The sequence below is a fragment of the Oncorhynchus keta genome, unplaced genomic scaffold, assembly GCF_023373465.1.
Source record: "Oncorhynchus keta strain PuntledgeMale-10-30-2019 unplaced genomic scaffold, Oket_V2 Un_contig_20355_pilon_pilon, whole genome shotgun sequence".
Classification (NCBI taxonomy): domain Eukaryota; kingdom Metazoa; phylum Chordata; class Actinopteri; order Salmoniformes; family Salmonidae; genus Oncorhynchus; species Oncorhynchus keta.
The window spans coordinates 16,792-38,268 of record NW_026281957.1 but is presented as its reverse complement, the minus strand read 5'-3'; the positions used below and the strand labels follow the sequence as shown (position 1 = coordinate 38,268).

General features: G+C 51.0%; 1 protein-coding gene and 1 long non-coding RNA gene across 2 annotated transcripts in view; one reads left to right on the top strand and one right to left on the bottom strand.

Moving 5' to 3' along the window:
• The window catches only part of LOC127920711 (CWF19-like protein 1), a gene marked incomplete at its 5' end in the record, with an annotated part of 53,239 nt that overhangs the window by 15,205 nt on the left and 16,557 nt on the right, over nucleotides 1-21,477 (top strand). The window contains 5 exon segments of the mRNA XM_052504751.1: nucleotides 7,043-7,177; nucleotides 15,516-15,519; nucleotides 15,522-15,595; nucleotides 15,714-15,923; nucleotides 18,369-18,488. Coding sequence (XP_052360711.1) covers nucleotides 7,043-7,177; nucleotides 15,516-15,519; nucleotides 15,522-15,595; nucleotides 15,714-15,923; nucleotides 18,369-18,488 — 543 coding nt within the window.
• On the bottom strand, nucleotides 20,287-21,400 carry LOC127920713 (uncharacterized). The gene is made up of 3 exons (XR_008107085.1): nucleotides 20,775-21,400; nucleotides 20,591-20,636; nucleotides 20,287-20,406 (listed from the first exon to the last, which is right to left on the bottom strand). It is a non-coding gene; the product is annotated as an uncharacterized LOC127920713 (long non-coding RNA).

The window sequence follows — 21,477 nt, the reverse complement described above, 5'->3', positions numbered from 1 at the left end:
TCTCTGTAGTGGAGGATGTTATTGACCACTCCCCTCTCTGTAGTGGAGGATGTTATTGACCACTCCCTCTCTGTAGTGGAGGATGTTATTGACCACTCCCCTCTCTGTAGTGGAGGATGTTATTGACCACTCCCCTCTCTGTAGTGGAGGATGTTATTGACCACTCCCCTCTCTGTAGTGGAGGATGTTATTGACCACTCCCCTCTCTGTAGTGGAGGATGTTATTGACCACTCCCCTCTCTGTAGTGGAGGATGTTATTGACCACTCCCCTCTCTGTAGTGGAGGATGTTATTGACCACTCCCCTCTGTAGTGGAGGATGTTATTGACCACTCCCCTCTCTGTAGTGGAGGATGTTATTGACCACTCCCCTCTCTGTAGTGGAGGATGTTATTGACCACTCCCCTCTCTGTAGTGGAGGATGTTATTGACCACTCCCCTCTGTAGTGGAGGATGTTATTGACCACTCCCCTCTCTGTAGTGGAGGATGTTATTGACCACTCCCTCTCTGTAGTGGAGGATGTTATTGACCACTCCCCTCTCTGTAGTGGAGGATGTTATTGACCACTCCCTCTCTGTAGTGGAGGATGTTATTGACCACTCCCTCTCTGTAGTGGAGGATGTTATTGACCACTCCCCTCTCTGTAGTGGAGGATGTTATTGACCACTCCCCTCTCTGTAGTGGAGGATGTTATTGACCACTCCCCTCTCTGTAGTGGAGGATGTTATTGACCACTCCCCTCTCTGTAGTGGAGGATGTTATTGACCACTCCCCTCTCTGTAGTGGAGGATGTTATTGACCACTCCCCTCTCTGTAGTGGAGGATGTTATTGACCACTCCCCTCTCTGTAGTGGAGGATGTTATTGACCACTCCCTCTCTGTAGTGGAGGATGTTATTGACCACTCCCCTCTCTGTAGTGGAGGATGTTATTGACCACTCCCCTCTCTGTAGTGGAGGATGTTATTGACCACTCCCTCTCTGTAGTGGAGGATGTTATTGACCACTCCCCTCTCTGTAGTGGAGGATGTTATTGACCACTCCCTCTCTGTAGTGGAGGATGTTATTGACCACTCCCCTCTCTGTAGTGGAGGATGTTATTGACCACTCCCCTCTCTGTAGTGGAGGATGTTATTGACCACTCCCCTCTCTGTAGTGGAGGATGTTATTGACCACTCCCTCTCTGTAGTGGAGGATGTTATTGACCACTCCCCTCTCTGTAGTGGAGGATGTTATTGACCACTCCCCTCTCTGTAGTGGAGGATGTTATTGACCACTCCCCTCTGTAGTGGAGGATGTTATTGACCACTCCCCTCTCTGTAGTGGAGGATGTTATTGACCACTCCCCTCTCTGTAGTGGAGGATGTTATTGACCACTCCCCTCTCTGTAGTGGAGGATGTTATTGACCACTCCCCTCTCTGTAGTGGAGGATGTTATTGACCACTCCCTCTCTGTAGTGGAGGATGTTATTGACCACTCCCCTCTCTGTAGTGGAGGATGTTATTGACCACTCCCCTCTCTGTAGTGGAGGATGTTATTGACCACTCCCCTCTGTAGTGGAGGATGTTATTGACCACTCCCCTCTGTAGTGGAGGATGTTATTGACCACTCCCCTCTCTGTAGTGGAGGATGTTATTGACCACTCCCCTCTCTGTAGTGGAGGATGTTATTGACCACTCCCTCTCTGTAGTGGAGGATGTTATTGACCACTCCCTCTCTGTAGTGGAGGATGTTATTGACCACTCCCCTCTCTGTAGTGGAGGATGTTATTGACCACTCCCCTCTCTGTAGTGGAGGATGTTATTGACCACTCCCCTCTCTGTAGTGGAGGATGTTATTGACCACTCCCCTCTCTGTAGTGGAGGATGTTATTGACCACTCCCCTCTCTGTAGTGGAGGATGTTATTGACCACTCCCTCTCTGTAGTGGAGGATGTTATTGACCACTCCCCTCTCTGTAGTGGAGGATGTTATTGACCACTCCCCTCTCTGTAGTGGAGGATGTTATTGACCACTCCCCTCTCTGTAGTGGAGGATGTTATTGACCACTCCCCTCTCTGTAGTGGAGGATGTTATTGACCACTCCCCTCTCTGTAGTGGAGGATGTTGTTGACCACTCCCCTCTCTGTAGTGGAGGATGTTATTGACCACTCCCCTCTCTGTAGTGGAGGATGTTATTGACCACTCCCCTCTCTGTAGTGGAGGATGTTATTGACCACTCCCCTCTCTGTAGTGGAGGATGTTATTGACCACTCCCCTCTCTGTAGTGGAGGATGTTATTGACCACTCCCCTCTCTGTAGTGGAGGATGTTATTGACCACTCCCCTCTCTGTAGTGGAGGATGTTATTGACCACTCCCCTCTCTGTAGTGGAGGATGTTATTGACCACTCCCTCTCTGTAGTGGAGGATGTTATTGACCACTCCCCTCTGTAGTGGAGGATGTTATTGACCACTCCCTCTCTGTATTGGAGGATGTTATTGACCACTCCCCTCTCTGTAGTGGAGGATGTTGTTGACCACTCCCCTCTCTGTAGTGGAGGATGTTATTGACCACTCCCCTCTCTGTAGTGGAGGATGTTATTGACCACTCCCCTCTCTGTAGTGGAGGATGTTATTGACCACTCCCCTCTCTGTAGTGGAGGATGTTGTTGACCACTCCCCTCTCTGTATTGGAGGATGTTATTGACCACTCCCCTCTCTGTAGTGGAGGATGTTATTGACCACTCCCCTCTCTGTAGTGGAGGATGTTATTGACCACTCCCCTCTCTGTAGTGGAGGATGTTATTGACCACTCCCCTCTCTGTAGTGGAGGATGTTATTGACCACTCCCCTCTCTGTAGTGGAGGATGTTATTGACCACTCCCCTCTCTGTAGTGGAGGATGTTATTGACCACTCCCCTCTCTGTAGTGGAGGATGTTGTTGACCACTCCCCTCTCTGTAGTGGAGGATGTTATTGACCACTCCCCTCTCTGTAGGGGAAGGATGTTATTGACCACTCCCCTCTCTGTAGTGGAGGGTGTTATTGACCACTCCCCTCTCTGTAGTGGAGGATGTTATTGACCACTCCCCTCTCTGTAGTGGAGGATGTTATTGACCACTCCCCTCTCTGTAGTGGAGGATGTTATTGACCACTCCCCTCTCTGTAGTGGAGGATGTTATTGACCACTGTCAGCTTCATTAAATAGTACCCACAAAACACCTCTGTTCCTCTGTCCAGTGTCTGTGTTAATTTGCCCATCTTAATCTTCTTTTTTTTTTGGCCAGAAGGCAGCATCCCGGTGTCGCCTCTTCACTGTTGACGTTGAGACTGGTGTTTTGCAGGGTACTATTTAATGAAGTTGCCAGTTGAGGACTTGTGAGGCGTCTGTTTCCCAAACTAGACACTCTAATATTCTTGCTCTGTTGTGCACCGGGGCCTCCCACTCCTCTTTCTATTCTGTTTAGAGCCAGTTTGCGCTGTTCTGTGAAGGGAGTAGAACACAGCATTGTACGAGATCTGGCTTAGGGGTTAATATTGTGTCTCTCTCTAGTACCAGGATGGGTTCAACATAGTGAGGAGCAGGGAGACATCTGAGCTGGCTTAGGGGTTAATATTGTGTCTCTCTCTAGTACCAGGATGGGTTCAACATAGTGAGGAGTAGGGAGGCATCTGAGCTGGCTTAGGGGTTAATATTGTGTCTCTCTCTAGTACCAGGATGGGTTCAACATAGTGAGGAGCAGGGAGGCATCTGAGCTGGCTTAGGGGTTAATATTGTCTCTTACTAGTACCAGGATGGGTTCAACATAGTGAGGAGCAGGGAGACATCTGAGCTGGCTTAGGGGTTAATATTGTCTCTCTCTCTAGTACCAGGATGGGTTCAACATAGTGAGGAGCAGGGAGACATCTGAGCTGGCTTAGGGGTTAATATTGTCTCTCTCTCTCTAGTACCAGGATGGGTTCAACATAGTGAGGAGCAGGGAGGCATCTGAGCTGGCTTAGGGGTTAATATTGTGTCTCTTACTAGTACCAGGATGGGTTCAACATAGTGAGAAGCAGGGAGACATCTGAGCTGGCTTAGGGGTTAATATTGTCTCTTACTAGTACCAGGATGGGTTCAACATAGTGAGGAGCAGGGAGGCATCTGAGCTGGCTTAGGGGTTAATATTGTCTCTCTCTCTCTAGTACCAGGATGGGTTCAACATAGTGAGGAGCAGGGAGGCATCTGAGCTGGCTTAGGGGTTAATATTGTGTCTCTCTCTCTAGTACCAGGATGGGTTCAACATAGTGAGGAGCAGGGAGGCATCTGAGCTGGCTTAGGGGTTAATATTGTGTCTCTCTCTAGTACCAGGATGGGTTCAACATAGTGAGGAGCAGGGAGGCATCTGAGCTGGCTTAGGGGTTAATATTGTGTCTCTCTCTAGTACCAGGATGGGTTCAACATAGTGAGGAGCAGGGAGGCATCTGAGCTGGCTTAGGGGTTAATATTGTCTCTTACTAGTACCAGGATGGGTTCAACATAGTGAGGAGCAGGGAGGCATCTGATCTGGCTTAGGGGTTAATATTGTCTCTCTCTCTCTAGTACCAGGATGGGTTCAACATAGTGAGGAGCAGGGAGGCATCTGAGCTGGCTTAGGGGTTAATATTGTGTCTCTCTCTCTAGTACCAGGATGGGTTCAACATAGTGAGGAGCAGGGAGGCATCTGAGCTGGCTTAGGGGTTAATATTGTCTCTCTCTAGTACCAGGATGGGTTCAACATAGTGAGGAGTAGGGAGGCATCTGAGCTGGCTTAGGGGTTAATATTGTGTCTCTCTCTCTAGTACCAGGATGGGTTCAACATAGTGAGGAGCAGGGAGACATCTGAGCTGGCTTAGGGGTTAATATTGTGTCTCTCTAGTACCAGGATGGGTTCAACATAGTGAGGAGCAGGGAGACATCTGAGCTGGCTTAGGGGTTAATATTGTGTCTCTCTCTAGTACCAGGATGGGTTCAACATAGTGAGGAGTAGGGAGGCATCTGAGCTGGCTTAGGGGTTAATATTGTGTCTCTCTCTAGTACCAGGATGGGTTCAACATAGTGAGGAGCAGGGAGGCATCTGAGCTGGCTTAGGGGTTAATATTGTCTCTTACTAGTACCAGGATGGGTTCAACATAGTGAGGAGCAGGGAGGCATCTGAGCTGGCTTAGGGGTTAATATTGTCTCTCTCTCTAGTACCAGGATGGGTTCAACATAGTGAGGAGCAGGGAGGCATCTGAGCTGGCTTAGGGGTTAATATTGTGTCTCTCTCTCTAGTACCAGGATGGGTTCAACATAGTGAGGAGCAGGGAGGCATCTGAGCTGGCTTAGGGGTTAATATTGTGTCTCTCTCTCTAGTACCAGGATGGGTTCAACATAGTGAGGAGCAGGGAGGCATCTGAGCTGGCTTAGGGGTTAATATTGTCTCTCTCTAGTACCAGGATGGGTTCAACATAGTGAGGAGCAGGGAGGCATCTGAGCTGGCTTAGGGGTTAATATTGTGTCTCTCTCTCTAGTACCAGGATGGGTTCAACATAGTGAGGAGCAGGGAGACATCTGAGCTGGCTTAGGGGTTAATATTGTGTCTCTCTAGTACCAGGATGGGTTCAACATAGTGAGGAGCAGGGAGACATCTGAGCTGGCTTAGGGGTTAATATTGTGTCTCTCTCTCTAGTACCAGGATGGGTTCAACATAGTGAGAAGCAGGGAGACATCTGAGCTGGCTTAGGGGTTAATATTGTGTCTCTCTCTCTAGTACCAGGATGGGTTCAACATAGGGGCAGGGAGGCATCTGAGCTGGCTTAGGGGTTAATATTGTGTCTCTCTCTCTCTAGTACCAGGATGGGTTCAACATAGTGAGGAGCAGGGAGACATCTGAGCTGGCTTAGGGGTTAATATTGTGTCTCTCTCTCTAGTACCAGGATGGGTTCAACATAGTGAGGAGCAGGGAGACATCTGAGCTGGCTTAGGGGTTAATATTGTGTCTCTCTCTCCAGTACCAGGATGGGTTCAACATAGTGAGAAGCAGGGAGACATCTGATCTGGCTTAGGGGTTAATATTGTGTCTCTCTCTCTAGTACCAGGATGGGTTCAACATAGTGAGAAGCAGGGAGACATCTGAGCTGGCTTAGGGGTTAATATTGTGTCTCTCTCTCTAGTACCAGGATGGGTTCAACATAGGGGCAGGGAGGCATCTGAGCTGGCTTAGGGGTTAATATTGTGTCTCTCTCTCTCTCTAGTACCAGGATGGGTTCAACATAGTGAGAAGCAGGGAGACATCTGAGCTGGCTTAGGGGTTAATATTGTGTCTCTCTCTCTCTCTAGTACCAGGATGGGTTCAACATAGTGTGGAGCAGGGAGACATCTGAGCTGGCTTAGGGGTTAATATTGTCTCTCTAGTACCAGGATGGGTTCAACATAGTGAGAAGCAGGGAGACATCTGAGCTGGCTTAGGGGTTAATATTGTGTCTCTCTCTCTAGTACCAGGATGGGTTCAACATAGGGGCAGGGAGGCATCTGAGCTGGCTTAGGGGTTAATATTGTGTGTCTCTCTCTCTAGTACCAGGATGGGTTCAACATAGTGAGGAGCAGGGAGACATCTGAGCTGGCTTAGGGGTTAATATTGTGTCTCTCTCTCTAGTACCAGGATGGGTTCAACATAGTGAGGAGCAGGGAGACATCTGAGCTGGCTTTGGGGTTAATATTGTGTCTCTCTCTCCAGTACCAGGATGGGTTCAACATAGTGAGAAGCAGGGAGACATCTGATCTGGCTTAGGGGTTAATATTGTGTCTCTCTCTCTAGTACCAGGATGGGTTCAACATAGTGAGAAGCAGGGAGACATCTGAGCTGGCTTAGGGGTTAATATTGTGTCTCTCTCTCTCTCTAGTACCAGGATGGGTTCAACATAGTGTGGAGCAGGGAGACATCTGAGCTGGCTTAGGGGTTAATATTGTCTCTCTCTAGTACCAGGATGGGTTCAACATAGTGAGGAGCAGGGAGACATCTGAGCTGGCTTGGGGGTTAATATTGTGTCTCTCTCTCTCTCCAGTACCTGTATGCCTTCAACATTATCCCCATGAAAAGCATGGAGGCATCAGAACTGGTCAAGCAGCCTCAGGATGTCACTGAGAGCCCTTACAGCAGGATGGTTAGAGAGAACACTCTATCTGACCCTACTGTCCAGGTACTCACACACACTCTATCTGACCCTACTGTCCAGGTACTCACACACACTCTATCTGACCCTACTGTCCAGGTACTCACACACACTATCTGACCCTACTGTCCAGGTACTCACACACACTCTATCTGACCCTACTGTCCAGGTACTCACACACACTCTATCTGACCCTACTGTCCAGGTACTCACACACACTCTATCTGACCCTACTGTCCAGGTACTCACACACACTCTATCTGACCCTACTGTCCAGGTACCCACACACTCTATCTGACCCTACTGTCCAGGTACTCACACACACTCTATCTGACCCTACTGTCCAGGTACTGACCCTACTGTCCAGGTACTCACACACACTCTATCTGACCCTACTGTCCAGGTACTCACACACACTCTATCTGACCCTACTGTCCAGGTACTCACACACACTCTATCTGACCCTACTGTCCAGGTACTCACACACACCCTACTGTCCAGGTATCTGACCCTACCCTACTGTCCAGGTACTCACACACACTCTATCTGACCCTACTGTCCAGGTACTCACACACACTCTATCTGACCCTACTGTCCAGGTACTCACACACACTCTATCTGACCCTACACTCTATCTGACCCTACTGTCCAGGTACTCACACACACACTCTATCTGACCCTACTGTCCAGGTACTCACACACACTCTATCTGACCCTACTGTCCAGGTACTCACACACACTCTATCTGACCCTACTGTCCAGGTACTCACACACACACTCTATCTGACCCTACTGTCCAGGTACTCACACACACTCTATCTGACCCTACTGTCCAGGTACTCACACACACTCTATCTGACCCTACTGTCCAGGTACTCACACACACACTCTATCTGACCCTACTGTCCAGGTACTCACACACACTCTATCTGACCCTACTGTCCAGGTACTCACACACACTCTATCTGACCCTACTGTCCAGGTACTCACACACACTCTATCTGACCCTACTGTCCAGGTACTCACACACACTCTATCTGACCCTACTGTCCAGGTACTCACACACACACTCTATCTGACCCTACTGTCCAGGTACTGATCTGACCCTACTGTCCAGGTACTCACACACACTCTATCTGACCCTACTGTCCAGGTACTCACACACACTCTATCTGACCCTACTGTCCAGGTACTCATCTGACCCTACTGGCCAGGTACTCTATCTGACCCTACTGTCCAGGTACTCACACACACTCTATCTGACCCTACTGTCCAGGTACTCACACACACTCTATCTGACCCTACTGTCCAGGTACTCACAACATCACCCTCTGTCCAGGTACTCACACACCTATCTGACCCTACTGTCCAGGTACTCACACACACTCTATCTGACCCTACTGTCCAGGTACTCACACACACTCTATCTGACCACTACTCTGACCCTCCAGGTACTCACACACACTCTATCTGACCCTACTGTCCAGGTACTCACACACACTCTATCTGACCCTACTGTCCAGGTACTCACACACTCTATCTGACCCTACTGTCCAGGTACTCACACACACTCTATCTGACCCTACTGTCCAGGTACTCACACACACTCTATCTGTCCAGGTACTCACACACACACTCTATCTACTGTCCAGGTACTCACACACACTCTATCTGACCCTACTGTCCAGGTACTCACACACACTCTATCTGACCCTACTGTCCAGGTACTGACCCTACTGTCCAGGTACTCACACACACTCTATCTGACCCTACTGTCCAGGTACTCACACACACTCTACTGACCCTCTAGGTCTGACCCTACTGGCCCTACTGTCCAGGTACTCACACACACTCTATCTGACCCTACTGTCCAGGTACTCACACACACTCTATCTGACCCTACTGTCCAGGTACTCACACACACTCTATCTGACCCTACTGTCCAGGTACTCACACACACTCTATCTGACCCTACTGTCCAGGTACTCACACACACTCTATCTGACCCTACTGTCCAGGTACTCACACACACTCTATCTGACCCTACTGTCCAGGTACTCACACACACTCTATCTGACCCTACTGTCCAGGTACTCACACACACTCTATCTGACCCTACTGTCCAGGTACTCACACACTCTATCTGACCCTACTGTCCAGGTACTCACACACTCTATCTGACCCTACTGTCCAGGTACTCACACACACTCTATCTGACCCTACTGTCCAGGTACTCACACACACTCTCTGAGGCCAGGTACTCAAACCTCTCTGGGGTTTCTTAGGATCTTCAGGGTGCTAAAGAAAGGCCAACGACTAAAACACTATATAGAGACGAGTACATGTCCACACCCCTTCAAATGAGTGTATTCGTCTATTTCGGCCACATCTGTTGCTGCCGTGTATAAAATAGTGCACACAGCCATGCGATCTCCATAGACCGATGTCGGCAATAGAATGGCCTTACTGAAGAGCTCAGTGACTTTCAACGTGGCACCGTCATAGGATACCACCTTTCCAACCAGTCAGTTTGTCAAATTACTGCGCTGCTAGAGCTGCCACCTTCAACTGTAAGTGCTGTTATTGTGAAGTCTAGGAGCAGTAATGGCTCAGCCGTGAAGTGGTGGTCCACACTAGCTCACAGAACGGGACTGCCGAGTGCTGAAACATGTAGCGCGTAAAAACACTCTGTTCTCGGTTGCAGCGCTCACTACCGAGTTCCAAACTGCCTCTGTTGCAGCGCTCACTACCGAGTTCCAAACTGCCTCTGTTGCAGCACTCACTACAGAGTTCCAAACTGCCTCTGTTGCAGCGCTCACTGCCGAGTTCCAAACTGCCTCTGTTGCAGCGCTCACTGCCGAGTTCCAAACTGACTCTGTTGCAGCGCTCACTACCGAGTTCCAAACTGCCCCTGTTGCAGCACTCACTACCGAGTTCCAAACTGCCTCTGTTGCAGCGCTCACTGCCGAGTTCCAAACTGACTCTGTTGCAGCACTCACTGCCGAGTTCCAAACTGACTCTGTTGCAGCACTCACTACCGAGTTCCAAACTGACTCTGTTGCAGCACTCACTACAGAGTTCCAAACTGCCTCTGTTGCAGCACTCACTACCGAGTTCCAAACTGTCTCTGTTGCAGCACTCACTGCCGAGTTCCAAACTGACTCTGTTGCAGCACTCACTACAGAGTTCCAAACTGCCTCTGTTGCAGCACTCACTACCGAGTTCCAAACTGTCTCTGTTGCAGCACTCACTACCGAGTTCCAAACTGCCTCTGTTGCAGCACTCACTACCGAGTTCCAAACTGCCTCTGTTGCAGCGCTCACTACCGAGTTCCAAACTGCCTCTGTTGCAGCGCTCACTACCGAGTTCCAAACTGCCTCTGTTGCAGCGCTCACTACCGAGTTCCAAACTGCCTCTGTTGCAGCGCTCACTACAGAGTTCCAAACTGCCTCTGTTGCAGCGCTCACTACAGAGTTCCAAACTGCCTCTGTTGCAGCGCTCACTACCGAGTTCCAAACTGCCTCTGTTGCAGCGCTCACTACCGAGTTCCAAACTGCCTCTGTTGCAGCGCTCACTACCGAGTTCCAAACTGCCTCTGTTGCAGCGCTCACTACCGAGTTCCAAACTGACTCTGTTGCAGCGCTCACTACCGAGTTCCAAACTGACTCTGTTGCAGCGCTCACTACCGAGTTCCAAACTGACTCTGTTGCAGCGCTCACTACCGAGTTCCAAACTGACTCTGTTGCAGCGCTCACTACCGAGTTCCAAACTGCCTCTGTTGCAGCGCTCACTACCGAGTTCCAAACTGCCTCTGTTGCAGCGCTCACTACCGAGATCCAAACTGACTCTGTTGCAGCGCTCACTACCGAGTTCCAAACTGCCTCTGTTGCAGCGCTCACTACCGAGTTCCAAACTGCCTCTGTTGCAGCGCTCACTACCGAGTTCCAAACTGCCTCTGTTGCAGCGCTCACTACCGAGTTCCAAACTGCCTCTGTTGCAGCGCTCACTACCGAGTTCCAAACTGCCTCTGTTGCAGCGCTCACTACCGAGTTCCAAACTGCCTCTGTTGCAGCGCTCACTACCGAGTTCCAAACTGCCTCTGTTGCAGCGCTCACTACCGAGTTCCAAACTGCCTCTGTTGCAGCGCTCACTACCGAGTTCCAAACTGCCTCTGTTGCAGCTCTCACTGCCGAGTTCCAAACTGCCTCTGTTGCAGCGCTCACTACAGAGTTCCAAACTGCCTCTGTTGCAGCGCTCACTACCGAGTTCCAAACTGCCTCTGTTGCAGCGCTCACTACCGAGTTCCAAACTGCCCTGTTGCAGCGCTCACTACCGAGTTCCAAACTGCCTCTGTTGCAGCACTCACTACCGAGTTCCAAACTGCCTCTGTTGCAGCACTCACTACCGAGTTCCAAACTGACTCTGTTGCAGCACTCACTACCGAGTTCCAAACTGACTCTGTTGCAGCACTCACTACCGAGTTCCAAACTGCCTCGGTTGCAGCACTCACTACCGAGTTCCAAACTGCCTCTGTTGCAACACTCACTACCGAGTTCCAAACTGCCTCGGTTGCAGCACTCACTACCGAGTTCCAAACTGCCTCGGTTGCAGCGCTCACTACCAAGTTCCAAACTGCCTCCATTTAAGAATGATGGAGGCCACTGTGTTCTTGGGGATCTTCAATACTGCAGACATTTTTTTGGTACCCTTCCCCAAATCTGTGTCTCGACCACAATCCTCTCCTTCTACGGACAATTCCTTCGACCTCATGGCTTGGTTTTTGCTCTGACATGCACTGTTAACTGTGGGACCTTATATAGACAGGTGCCTTTCCACATCATGTCCAATCAGTTGAATTTACCACAGGTGGTCTCCAATCAAATTGTAGAAACATCTCAAGGATGATCAATGGAAACAGGATGCACCTGAGCTCAATTTGGAGTCTCGTATCAAAGGGTCTGAATACTTATGTAAATAAGGTATTTCTGTTTTTTTATTTGAATACATTTGCAAACATTTCTGAACCTGATTTCACTATGTCATTATGGTGTATTGTGTGTAGATTGCGGAGGTTTGTTTTTATTTTGGAATAAGGCTGTAACATAAGAATTTTGAAAAGGTCAAGGGTTCAGAATACTTCCCGAAAGGAACTGTACATTATAGATGATTCGGTGCCTCCAACTTTGGGGCAACAGTTTGGGCAAGGTCCTTTCCTGTTTCAGCATGACCATGCCCCCCGAGCACAAAGCGAGGTCCATACAGAAATGTTTTTTTTTTTAGAGATCGGTGTGGAAGAACTTGACTGTCCTGGTCAGAGCCCTGACCTCAACCCCATCAAACACCTTTGGGATGAATTGGAACGGCGACTGTGAGCTAGGTCTAATCGCCCAACATCAGTGCCCGACCTCACAAATGCTCTTGTGGCTGAATGGAAGCAAGTCCCCACAGCAATGTTACAACCTCTAGTGGAAAGCCTTCCCAGAAGAGTGGAGGCTGTTATAGCAGCAATGTTCCAACATCTAGTGGAAAGGCTTCCCAGAAGAGTGGAGGCTGTTATAGCAGCAAAGGGGGGGACCTACTCCATATTAATGCCCATGATTTCGCAATGAGATTTTGGATGAGCAGAAGAAGGCCAACAACTATAAAAGGTTTAACAGACAGACAGACATGGGAAGACGTTCTACCTTGAGGTCGGCAGCACATCTCATTCCCCTCCAGAGGAGAAGGCATCTCATTCCCCTCCAGAGGAGAGGGCATCTCATTCCCCTCCAGAGGAGAGGGCATCTCATTCCCCTCCAGAGGAGAGGGCATCTCATTCCCCTCCAGAGGAGAGGGCATCTCATTCCCCTCCAGAGGAGAGGGCATCTCATTCCCCTCCAGAGGAGAGGGCATCTCATTCCCCTCCAGAGGAGAGGGCATCTCATTCCCCCAGAGGAGAGGGCATCCCCTCCAGAGGAGAGGGCATCTCATTCCCCTCCAGAGGAGAGGGCATCTCATTCCCCTCCAGAGGAGAGGGCATCTCTTTCCCCTCCAGAGGAGAGGGCATCTCTTTCCCCTCCAGAGGAGAGGGCATCTCTTTCCCCTCCAGAGGAGAGGGCATCTCTTTCCCCTCCAGAGGAGAGGGCATCTCTTTCCCCTCCAGAGGAGAGGGCATCTCATTCCCCTCCAGAGGAGAGGGCATCTCATTCCCCTCCAGAGGAGAGGGCATCTCATTCCCCTCCAGAGGAGAGGGCATCTCATTCCCCTCCAGAGGAGAGGGCATCTCATTCCCCCTCCAGAGGAGAGGGCATCTCATTCCTCCAGAGGAGAGGGGTTTCATCTCATTCCCCAGAGGAGAGGGCATCTCATTCCCCTCCAGAGGAGAGGGCATCTCATTCCTCCAGAGGAGAGGGCATCTCATTCCCCTCCAGAGGAGAGGGCATCTCTTTCCCCTCCAGAGGAGAGGGCATCTCTTTCCCCTCCAGAGGAGAGGGCGTCCTTTAGGTGAGATGGTTGCCATCTCGACTCAAGGCTTCCCACTGTTGTGTCTCCAGATGTGCTTTAGGTGATGATGGTTGCCATGTCCTCCAAGGCTTCCCACTGTTGTGTCATCGTGGATGTCCTTTAGGTGATGATGGTTGCCATGTCGACTCCAGAGGCTTCCCACTGTTGTCACCGTGGATGTCCTTTAGGTGATGATGGTTGCCATGTCGACTCCAGAGGCTTCCCACTGTTGTGTCACCGTGGATGTCCTTTAGGTGATGATGGTTGCCATGTACTCAAGGCTTCCTTCCACTGTTGTGTCACCGTGGATGTCCTTTTTTAGCTAGGTGATGATGGTTGCCATGTCGACTCCAAGGCTTCCCACTGTTGTGTCACCGTGGATGTCCTTTAGGTGATGATGGTTGCCATGTCGACTCCAAGGCTTCCCACTGTTGTGTCACCGTGGATGTCCTTTAGGTGATGATGGTTGCCATGTCGACTCCAAGGCTTCCCACTGTTGTGTCACCGTGGATGTCCTTTAGGTGATGATGGTTGCCATGTCGACTCCAAGGCTTCCCACTGTTGTGTCTCGTCCCCCGATGTGCTTTAGGGCCATGTCTACTCAGGCTTCCCACTGTTGTGTCACATCGGATGTCCTTTAGGTGAGATGGTTGCCATGTCTCAAGGCTTCCCACTGTTGTGTCACCGTGGATGTCCTTTAGGTGATGATGGTTGCATGTCCTCCAGAGGCTTCCCCAGTTGTGTCACCGTGGATGTCCTTTAGGTGATGATGGTTCCATGTCAGAGGCTTCCCACTGTTTGTCACCGTGGATGTGCTTTAGGTGATGATGGTTGCCATGTCGACTCCCAAGGCTCCCAGGTTGTGTCACCGTGGATGTCCTTTAGGTGATGATGGTTGCATGTCGACTCCAAGGCTTCCCACTGTTGTGTCACCGTGGATGTCCTTTAGGTGATGATGGTTGCCATGTCGACTCCAGGCTTCCCAGGAGTCACCGTGGCCTTCCGCCTGGCTATGTGCTTTAGGGATGAGGTTGCCATGTCGACTCAAGGCCCTCAGACCGTGGATGAGGTGATGGGTTGCCATGAATTCCCCACTGTTGTGACCTGGGAGTCCTTTAGCCAGCTGGATTCACCTGGTCAGTCTGTCGTGGAAAGTGTTCAATGTTTTGTAGTGTTTATTTCTCTCAGAGCCGGCATCTCAGTTCTTCTTTGATGGGGAAGAAGACGTGGCGTGGCCATTCCTAGGAAGAGGCCCCAGATTCCCCTCCAGAGGCAGAATCAAGGACAGTCTCCCTCCCAGAGTCAGGGCAGACAGGCCTAAACACCCGTCTCAGAGGCCCCGTGAGTCTCCTCCCTCCTCACAGACACACACCCTCACCGTCCGTCTCCTCCCTCAACTCTCCAGACTTCCAATGCCCTCACCGCTCCTTCCCTCGCCTCACAGACACACACCTCACCGTCTCCCTCCCTCGCTCTCACAGACACACACCCTCACCGTCTCCCTCCCTCGCTCTCACAGACACACACCCTCACCGTCTCCCTCCCTCACTCTCACAGACACACACCCTCACCGTCTCCCTCCCTCACTCTCACAGACACACACCCTCACCGTCTCCCTCCCTCACTCTCACAGACACACACCCTCACCGTCTCCCTCCCTCACTCTCACAGACACACACCCTCACCGTCTCCCTCCAACACCCTTATACACACACCCTCCCACACCCTTATACACACACCCACACCCTCACCGTCTCCCTCCCTCACTCTCACAGACACACACCCTCACCGTCTCCCTCCCTCACTCTCACAGACACACACCCACACCCTCACCGTCTCCCACCCTCTCATGTATGTCTCTCTCTCTGTGTGTCTGGTTCAGCTCAGCCCAGCGGTCCCTGTTGGTTCTGTCTGGCCAGCCCTCAGGTAGAGAAACACCTGGTCATCAGCATTGGGACACATGTGAGTTTCCACACACACACAGTCTGAGTATCACAACGGATAGTAGAAAGAGGTTGTTCTGTTTAAAGGGCTCTGAAGCCCCCAGTTAACCATTTTGTGTTGATGTATTTTTCCTCAGTGCTACCTGGCCCTTGCTAAGGGCAGTCTAACCCCTCAGCATGTGTTGGTACTGCCCATCGGTCACTACCAGTCTGTAGTGGAACTGAGCTCTGAGGTGGTTAAAGAACTGGACCGATACAAGATGGCTGTCAGGACCTTCTATAAGAGCAAAGGACAGCGCTGTGTTCTGTTTGAGAGGAACTACCACAGCCAACACCTACAGATCCAGGTAGACTAGTAGGACTACATGGTTGCTCAGGTGGGATTCCTCACCCTGCAGCCTGCCCAGATACAGGTAGACTAGACTCCACTCACCCCTCAGGGCCAGCCTGCCCAGATACAGGTAGACTAGACTACACTCACCCTCAGGGCCAGCCTGCCCAGATACAGGTAGACTAGACTCCACTCACCCCTCAGGGCCAGCCTGCCCAGATACAGGTAGACTAGACTCCACTCACCCCTCAGGGCCAGCCTGCCCAGATGTCAGGTTCAGCCAGCTCCACTCACCCCTCAGGGCCAGCGGTCCCAGATGGGCCCTCTGTCTCACCCCTCAGGGCCAGCCCCAGATACAGGTAGACTAGACTACACTCACCCCATGTCCTCCCAGACACAGGCCAGCCACTCACCCCTCAGGCCCCAGATCACAGGTAGACTAGACTAGACTCACCCCTCAGAGATTGTCACCCCTCAGGGCCAGCCTGCCCAGATACAGGTAGACTAGACTAGGGCCAGCCTGCCCAGATACAGGTAGACTAGACTGCCTACTACACTCCACCCCCCCTCAGGGCCAGCCTGCCCAGATACAGGTAGACTAGACTACACTCACCCTCAGGGCCAGCCTCAGGGCCAGCCTGCCCAGATACAGGTAGACTAGACTACACTCACCCCTCAGGGCCAGCCTGCCCATGATACAGGTAGACTGGACTTCCCAGATCAGGTGAACTGAGCTCTACACTCACCCCCCTCAGAGCCTGCCTACAGGTAGACTGGACTCCACTCACCCCTCAGGGCCAGCCATACAGATGGACTACACTCACCCCTCAGGGCCAGCCTGCTATAAGATGCAGGTAGACTAGACTGTGTTCCCCTCAGGGAAGCCTGCCACAGAGGTCCACTCACCCCTACAGGGCCAGCCCCCAGATACAGGTAGACTAGACTACACTCACCCCTCAGGGCCAGCCTGCCCAGATACAGGTAGACTAGACTCCACTCACCCCTCAGGGCCAGCCGGCCCAGATACAGGTAGACTAGACTCCACTCACCCCTCCCCCAGGGCCAGCCTGCCCAGATACAGGTAGACTGTCTACACTCACCCCTCAGGGCCAGCCTGCCCAGATACAGGTAGACTAGACTACACTCACCCCTCAGGGCCAGCCTGCCCAGATCCAGGTAGACTAGACTACACTCACCCCTCAGGGCCAGCCTGCCCAGATACAGGTAGACTAGACTACACTCACCCCTCAGGGCCAGCCTGCCCAGATACAGGTAGACTAGACTACACTCACCCCTCAGGGCTACAGCCTGCCCAGATCAGTTGTCATGATAATCACTAATTTCCCTATTCAGATGAGCTGATCATAGAGAACCAGCCCCTGAGTAAACAGGTAGAAGAGCCCCTGTAACAGTCTGTCCCTCCCCAGGGAGGTAGAACAGCCCCTGTAACAGTCTGTCCCTCCCCAGGGAGGTAGAACAGCCCCTGTAACAGTCTGTCCCTCCCCAGGGAGGTGGAACAGCCCCTGTAACAGTCTGTCCCTCCCCAGGGAGGTAGAACAGCCCCTGTAACAGTCTGTCCCTCCCCAGGGAGGTAGAACAGCCCCTGTAACAGTCTGTCCCTCCCCAGGGAGGTAGAACAGCCCCTGTAACAGTCTGTCCCTCCCCAGGGAGGTGGAACAGCCCCTGTAACAGTCTGTCCCTCCCCAGGGAGGTAGAACAGCCCCTGTAACAGTCTGTCCCTCCCCAGGGAGGTGGAACAGCCCCTGTAACAGTCTGTCCCTCCCCAGGGAGGTAGAACAGCCCCTGTAACAGTCTGTCCCTCCCCAGGGAGGTAGAACAGCCCCTGTAACAGTCTGTCCCTCCCCAGGGAGGTGGAACAGCCCCTGTAACAGTCTGTCCCTCCCCAGGGAGGTAGAACAGCCCCTGTAACAGTCTGTCCCTCCCCAGGGAGGTAGAACAGCCCCTGTAACAGTCTGTCCCTCCCCAGGGAGGTGGAACAGCCCCTGTAACAGTCTGTCCCTCCCCAGGGAGGTAGAACTGTCTGTCCCTCCCCAGGGAGGTAGAACAGCCCCTGTAACAGTCTGTCCCTCCCCAGGGAGGTGAACAGCCCCTGTCCCTCCCCAAGGTGGAACAGTCTGTCCTGTCCCTCCCCAGGAGGTAGAACAGCCCCTGTAACAGTCTGTCCTGGGAGGTGGAACAGTGTAACAGTCTGTCCTCCCCAGGGAAGTAGAACAGCCCCTGTAACAGTCTGTCCCTCCCAGGGAGGTGGAACAGCCCCTGTAACAGTCTGTCCCTCCCCAGGGAGGTGGAACAGCCCCTGTAACAGTCTGTCCCTCCCCAGGGAGGTAGAACAGCCCCTGTAACAGTCTGTCCCTCCCCAGGGAGGTAGAACAGCCCCTGTAACAGTCTGTCCCTCCCCAGGGAGGTAGAACAGCCCCTGTAACAGTCTGTCCCTCCCCAGGTAGTACCAGTACCGGAGGATAAGTGTACCACTGAAGATATTAAAGAAGCCTTCATGCTGCAGGCGCAGGAACAGAACATGGAGCTGATGGAGATACCACAACACACTGACCTCAAACAGGTACACACACACACACACGCACACGCACACGCACACAAACAGGTACACACACACACACACACACAAACAGGTACCTCAAACACACACACACACACACACACACACACACACACACACACACACACACCTCAAACAGGTACACACACACACACTGACCTCAAACAGGTACACACACACACAAACACACACACACCTCAAACAGGTACACACACACACACACACACACACACACACACACACACACACACACACACACACACACACAAACAGGTACACACACACACACACACACAACAGACACACACACACACACACACCTCAAACAGGTACACACACACACACACACCTCAAACAGGTACACACACACACACACACACCTCAAACAGGTACACACACACACACACACACCTCAAACAGGTACACACACACACACACACCTCAAACAGGTACACACACACACACACACACACCTCAAACAGGTACACACACACACACACACCTCAAACAGGTACACACACACACACACACAACACACACACACACACACAAAACAGGTACACACACACACACTGACCTCAAACAGGTACACACACACACACACACAACACATAATATAACCTATAATAATAATAATACAACAATCAAATATAATAACATAATAACATATGCCATTTAGCAAACAGGTACAAACAGGTACACACACACACACACACACCTCAAACAGGTACACACACACACACCACACCTGGCGTTACAGGTACACACAACAGCACACACACACCACACACTCAAACAGGTACACACACACACACACACACACTCAAACAGGTACACACACACACACACACACACACACACACTCAAACAGGTACACACACACACACTGACCTCAAACAGGTACACATAATACCACACAGGTACACACACTGACCACACAGGTACACATTAATAAACATCCTGGGTTCAAACCCCAAACTATATAGGATACAACCTGTAACACATCCTGGGATCAAACCCCAAACTGTCTAGGATACAACCTGTCACACATCCTGGGTGGTCAAACCCCAAACTGTCTAGGATACAACCTGTAACAATCCTGGGAAGGACCCCAAACTGTCAGGATACAACCTGTAACACATCCTGGGTTCAAACCCCAAACTGTCTAGGATACAACCTGTAACACATCCTGGGTTCGAACCCCAAACTGTCTAGGATACAACCTGTCACACATCCTGGGTTCAAACCCCAAACTGTCTAATACAACCTGTCACACATCCTGGGATCACCCCAAACTGTCTAGGATACAACCTGTCACACATCCTGGGTTCAAACCCAAACTGGTCTAGGATACAACCTGTAACACATCCTGGGTTCAAACCCCAAACTATCTAGGATACAACCTGTAGATCTAGGATACAACCTCAAACAGGTAACACATCCTGGGTTCAAACCCCAAACTGTCTAGGATACAACCTGTAACACATCCTGGGTTCAAACCCCAAACTGTCTAGGATACAACCTGTAACACATCCTGGGATCAAACCCCAAACTGTCTAGGATACAACCTGTAACACATCCTGGGTTACCCCAAACTGTCTAGGATACAACCTGTACACATCCTGGGTTCAAACCCCAAACTGTCTAGGATACAACCTGTCACACATCCTGGGTTCAAACCCCAAACTGTCTAGGATACAACCTGTAACACATCCTGGGTTCAAACCCCAAACTGTCTAGGATACAACCTGTAACACACCTGGGTTCAAACCCCAAACTGTCTAGGATACACATCCTGGGTTCAAACCCCAAACTGTCTAGGATACAACCTGTAACACATCCTGGGTTCAAACCCCAAACTGTCTAGGATACAACCTGTAACACATCCTGGGTTCGAACCCCAAACTGTCTAGGATACAACCTGTAACACATCCTGGGTTCGGACCCCAAACTGTCTAGGATACAACCTGTAACACATCCTGGGTTCAAACCCCAAACTGTCTAGGATACAACCTGTAACACATCCTGGGTTCAAACCCCAAACTGTCTAGGATACAACCTGTAACACATCCTGGGTTCAAACCCCAAACTGTCTAGGATACAACCTGTAACACATCCTGGGTTCGAACCCCAAACTGTCTAGGATACAACCTGTAACACATCCTGGGTTCAAACCCCAAACTGTCTAGGATACAACCTGTAACACATCCTGGGTTCAAACCCCAAACTGTCTAGGATACAACCTGTAACACATCCTGGGTTCAAACCCCAAACTGTCTAGGATACAACCTGTAACACATCCTGGGTTCGAACCCCAAACTGTCTAGGATACAACCTGTAACACATCCTGGGTTCAAACCCCAAACTGTCTAGGATACAACCTGTAACACATCCTGGGTTCAAACCCCAAACTGTCTAGGATACAACCTGTAACACATCCTGGGTTCAAACCCCAAACTGTCTAGGATACAACCTGTAACACATCCTGGGTTCAAACCCCAAACTGTCTAGGATACAACCTGTCACACATCCTGGGTTCAAACCCCAAACTGTCTAGGATACAACCTGTAACACATCCTGGGTTCAAACCCCAAACTGTCTAGGATACAACCTGTAACACATCCTGGGTTCAAACCCCAAACTGTCTAGGATACAACCTGTAACACATCCTGGGTTCAAACCCCAAATATCTAGGATACAACCTGTAACACATCCTGGGATCGGACCCCAAACTGTCTAGGATACAACCTGTAACACATCCTGGGATCGGACCCCAAACTGTCTAGGATACAACCTGTAACACATCCTGGGTTCAAACCCCAAACTGTCTAGGATACAACCTGTAACACATCCTGGGTTCAAACCCCAAACTGTCTAGGATACAACCTGTAACACATCCTGGGTTCAAACCCCAAACTGTCTAGGATACAACCTGTAACAGTCCTGGGTTCAAACCCCAAACTGAGAACAGTCCTGAAACATGGTTCAAACC